The 3,393-nt window shown below is 49.4% G+C and overlaps 1 protein-coding gene across 3 annotated transcripts in view; it reads left to right on the top strand.

The window, feature by feature from the left end:
• The first annotated feature begins 212 nt into the window (after positions 1-212).
• The window catches only part of HACD4 (3-hydroxyacyl-CoA dehydratase 4), a 43,011-nt gene continuing 39,830 nt past the window's right edge, over positions 213-3,393 (top strand). The window contains exon 1 of one of the 3 annotated variants that reach the window (XM_077774667.1): positions 213-447. In XM_077774667.1, the coding sequence (XP_077630793.1) occupies positions 350-447 (98 nt within the window). In that variant the 5' untranslated portion in view covers positions 213-349. Of the gene's footprint in view, positions 448-1,914; positions 2,440-3,393 lie in introns of those variants that run through there. The other 2 variants (XM_077774665.1, XM_077774668.1) reach the window with 2 other exon arrangements.

Here is a 3,393-nt window from a genome sequence, read left to right as displayed (position 1 = left end):
GAGCCTGGTTTCCTGCCTTTTCTCCCTTACATGGCCAGGATCTCCTGCCTTCTTTGTCTTGGGCCTGCCTGGTTTGATTGGGCTTTCTTGTGGCTTTGTTTGTGAAATGCTGTCTGGACAGGTTGCTAACTTTCCTGATAACAGGCTTTGACTCTCCCTTTGCTGGCCTCCAGGCATCCTGGCAACGCCTACTGCCTACTCCAACAATGTAATAACTGTAGCAGTTAACTAGGAACCAGCAAGGGGTTTAGACCAGGGTACTTCCGGGTGTCTTTAACTAATGTATGGTAGTCTGGGTAGGAGGAGGAGGCAGGAAGACTGGAAGCTGTTTTGGTAAAGCTGGCAGAACATGAAGACGACTCACCAAAAAGGAAAGGGAGAATTTTACTCCCCATCCCAAGCGTTCTCTTGTGAGCCCTCTTCTGTACTTACTCCCTGGAAAACAAGGTACAGTTCCCTAACTGCTTGATTTCAAGAAGATTTTTGTTTGTAGTTTTTTCTTTGGCAAGTAAAAGAGAGCTCTTTTGTGTCCTTTTAAAAAAATAATTTTTAAAATGTTTATTTACTTTTGAGAGAGCACAAGGTGGGGAGGGGCAGAGAGAGAGGGAGACACAGAATCCAAAGCAGGCTCCAGGTTCTGAGCTGTCAGCACAGAGCCTGATGTGGGGCTCGAACTCAGAGACTGCGAGACCATGACCTGAGCCGAAGTCGGACTCCCAAAACCGACTGAGCCACCCAAGCGCCCCTTTCTTTCTTTCTTTTTTTTAAATATATACCTTTAATGTTTATTTTTGTGTCTTTTTTTATTCAGGTTCTGGGTCATAAGGAATGGAGGTAAAATGCTTGTGGTCAGTAAGGGATCTGGAAAGGATGCAATCAATAGAATTTGGTTGGATGGGGAGACTTCATGATAAATCCCAAATTTTAAATGTCAATGACTACGAAAATGGTAGTCTCCCAATGGCAAATAAGATAGTGATTTGAGAAGGACAGTATGCTTACACGGGCTCAGTGGGAACCTACAGTAGGCTTTTCACGCCAAAATATCCAGAAGCTGTTGAAAAGCCAGAGCTGGTATTAATAAAAAAAATACAAAAGTAGGGTTTGGAGATAATACAGCTGTCTGTTGTCTGCATGCAGATAAAGCAGTGTGTGGTGGGTGTCTGTTTGGAGGGATAACATGGTGGCAATGGACAAGATGGCCCACGGGAGAACTTTGAGGAAATAGAGAAGGAGAAGGGGACCCATCGAGAGAGAGAGAGAGAGAGAGAGAGGACAGGAGGTGAGAGAGAAGTAGAACATACAGAGATGTGGAGGTAAAGGGAGGGATGTGGAGGTAAAGATGCGGAGGGATGATAAATGCAGGAGACTGGTGGAGGAGGGCGAGGGGAGGAGGATGTAGTCGCAGGGGTTGTATTTGATGATAAAGGGTCACTTCCCCTGGGCAGTCTTTTGTCCCACTCCAGGCCATCCAGGATTATCTTCCTCTTCCTCAGGCTTAGCCTGAGCATCGGTGACAGATTAGCCACCAGTGTTTGCTTGTGCATCCGTTTGCTCTTGATATCAAATGCTCGCAAAGAGCAAGGTCCGTGTAGAGTTGTCTACACAGTGCGTATCGGATGAAGGCTCAGGAAATTAAGGCCACTCCCAGAGAGAGCAGTTTCAGGAGAGCACTGAGAAGGAAAGTCCAAGTGTAGGGTGTTATGAAACAGGGAGATGGTAAGAAATGAAGGAAGCATCTGATTTAGAAGCAGGGCAGGCAGGCAGGCAGCTATGAGCAAAGAGCGGAGAGAAAGCAAATCACCAAGAAAGAAATGGAAAGAATAAAATGTTTAATTCTAGGGTAGAAGAGATTTGCCTGTTTCTTCTAAAAATTTCTTTTTTTTTTAAATGTTTTTTTAATTTATTTTTTTAGGAGAGAGACAGCGTGAGCAGGGGAGGGTCAGAGAGAGAGGGAGTCACAGACTGAAACAGGCTCCAGGCTCTGAACTGGCAGTCAGCACAGAGCCCGACGCGGGGCTCGAACCCACGAACCGTGAGATCATGACCCAAGCGAAAGTCGGACGCTTAACCGACTAAGCCACCCAGGCGCCCCTAAAAATTTCTTTTTAATGTTTTATTTATTTCTGAGAGAGAGAGAGAGAGAGCATGAGCGGGGTGGGGGTAGGGGGTCAGAGAGAGAGGGAGACACAGAATCCGAAGCAGGCTCCAGGCTCTGAGCTAGCTGTCAGCACAGAGCCTGATGGGGCTCGAACCCACAAGCTGTGAGATCTGCTGTGAGATCGTGACCTGAGCCGAAGTTGGATGCTTAACCGACTGAGCCACCCAGGTGCCCGGAGATTTACCTGTTTGTAAACTGTGGTGTGAGCCGATGGAAAGGAGTGGATGAGGATGCAAGAAGAGACTGTGTGCCAGATGGAGTGATTTTGAGAGAGACGGGTAAATGCTGGGAGGGATGAACCTCTGACAGAGGGCAGGGGTGGGTGAAGTGCAGAGAAAGTTGTGACAAGTGAGCTATGAACTGAGGGTTCATAGTGAACGGTGAGGAAGGAACCTATGGCCTAATTAAAACATACTCCGGCCTTGAAGTTCTAATACTGCCCTTTATCGCCCCCCCCGGGACTGTGACCTAACAGTTTTTCAAAGCCTCAACCTTCCTTTAGGTAAAATGGAGGTACTCCCATCCCGCTCCCCAAGTCAGATGTTGTCCTCCCGTTTACTTGCAAGTGCTTTCTTGGTTTTTTGTTTTGGTTTTAAATTTATCTGGGGATGCTTCCCTTAGAGGGTAGAGACTCCGGGAGGGCGGTCTGGATGTTATCAGCTGAAGCAGGAGGTGGGCTTTCTGAGCATGAAGGGACACCGAGAAACCATAGGCTTGAGGGCTCAGGAGGTTTTCTGAGCGCTGGGCACAGGCTACGAAGAAAGACTCAATGCGCATAAAAGGACCTGGAAACATCTGTGAAGACCGGGGTGGGGGGTGGGGTGGAGGAAGATTAGAGGACAAGGATGCCTCATCCTGGGACAGTCAGGCCCCCTAGCTGGAAAGAAGGTGCTCGCTGACGGGCTCTCGCAGGTGAGGGTAATACGAGAGGCAGGCGCCCACCTGGGACCCGTGCATCCTTTGGGACGGCATGACCGCAAGCATTTGGAGGTGGTGGTGAGGGGGGGGGAAAGCCCCATTAATTTCCACGCAGCTGCAACGAAATGCCAATCCAAAGATTAGGAAGCCCGGGCAGGAGCCGGGTGAGGCCGTGGGTGTGCTCTGGCCGCTGCAGGGCCTGCGCAACCGGGCGCACGTGGCCGGCACTCGCGGTGCGGCGCGCTCTAACCACTGCAGGAACTTCAGGAACTTGGCTTTTCCTCTCGGGCCCAAAGCGCGACCTTAGGGTTTGG

Source organism: Crocuta crocuta, unplaced genomic scaffold, assembly GCF_008692635.1.
Source record: "Crocuta crocuta isolate KB4526 unplaced genomic scaffold, BGI_CrCroc_1.0 scaffold425, whole genome shotgun sequence".
NCBI classification, from domain to species: Eukaryota; Metazoa; Chordata; class Mammalia; order Carnivora; family Hyaenidae; genus Crocuta; species Crocuta crocuta.
The sequence above is the reverse complement of the archived record's forward strand: the minus strand, read 5'-3'. Positions and strand labels throughout refer to the sequence as shown.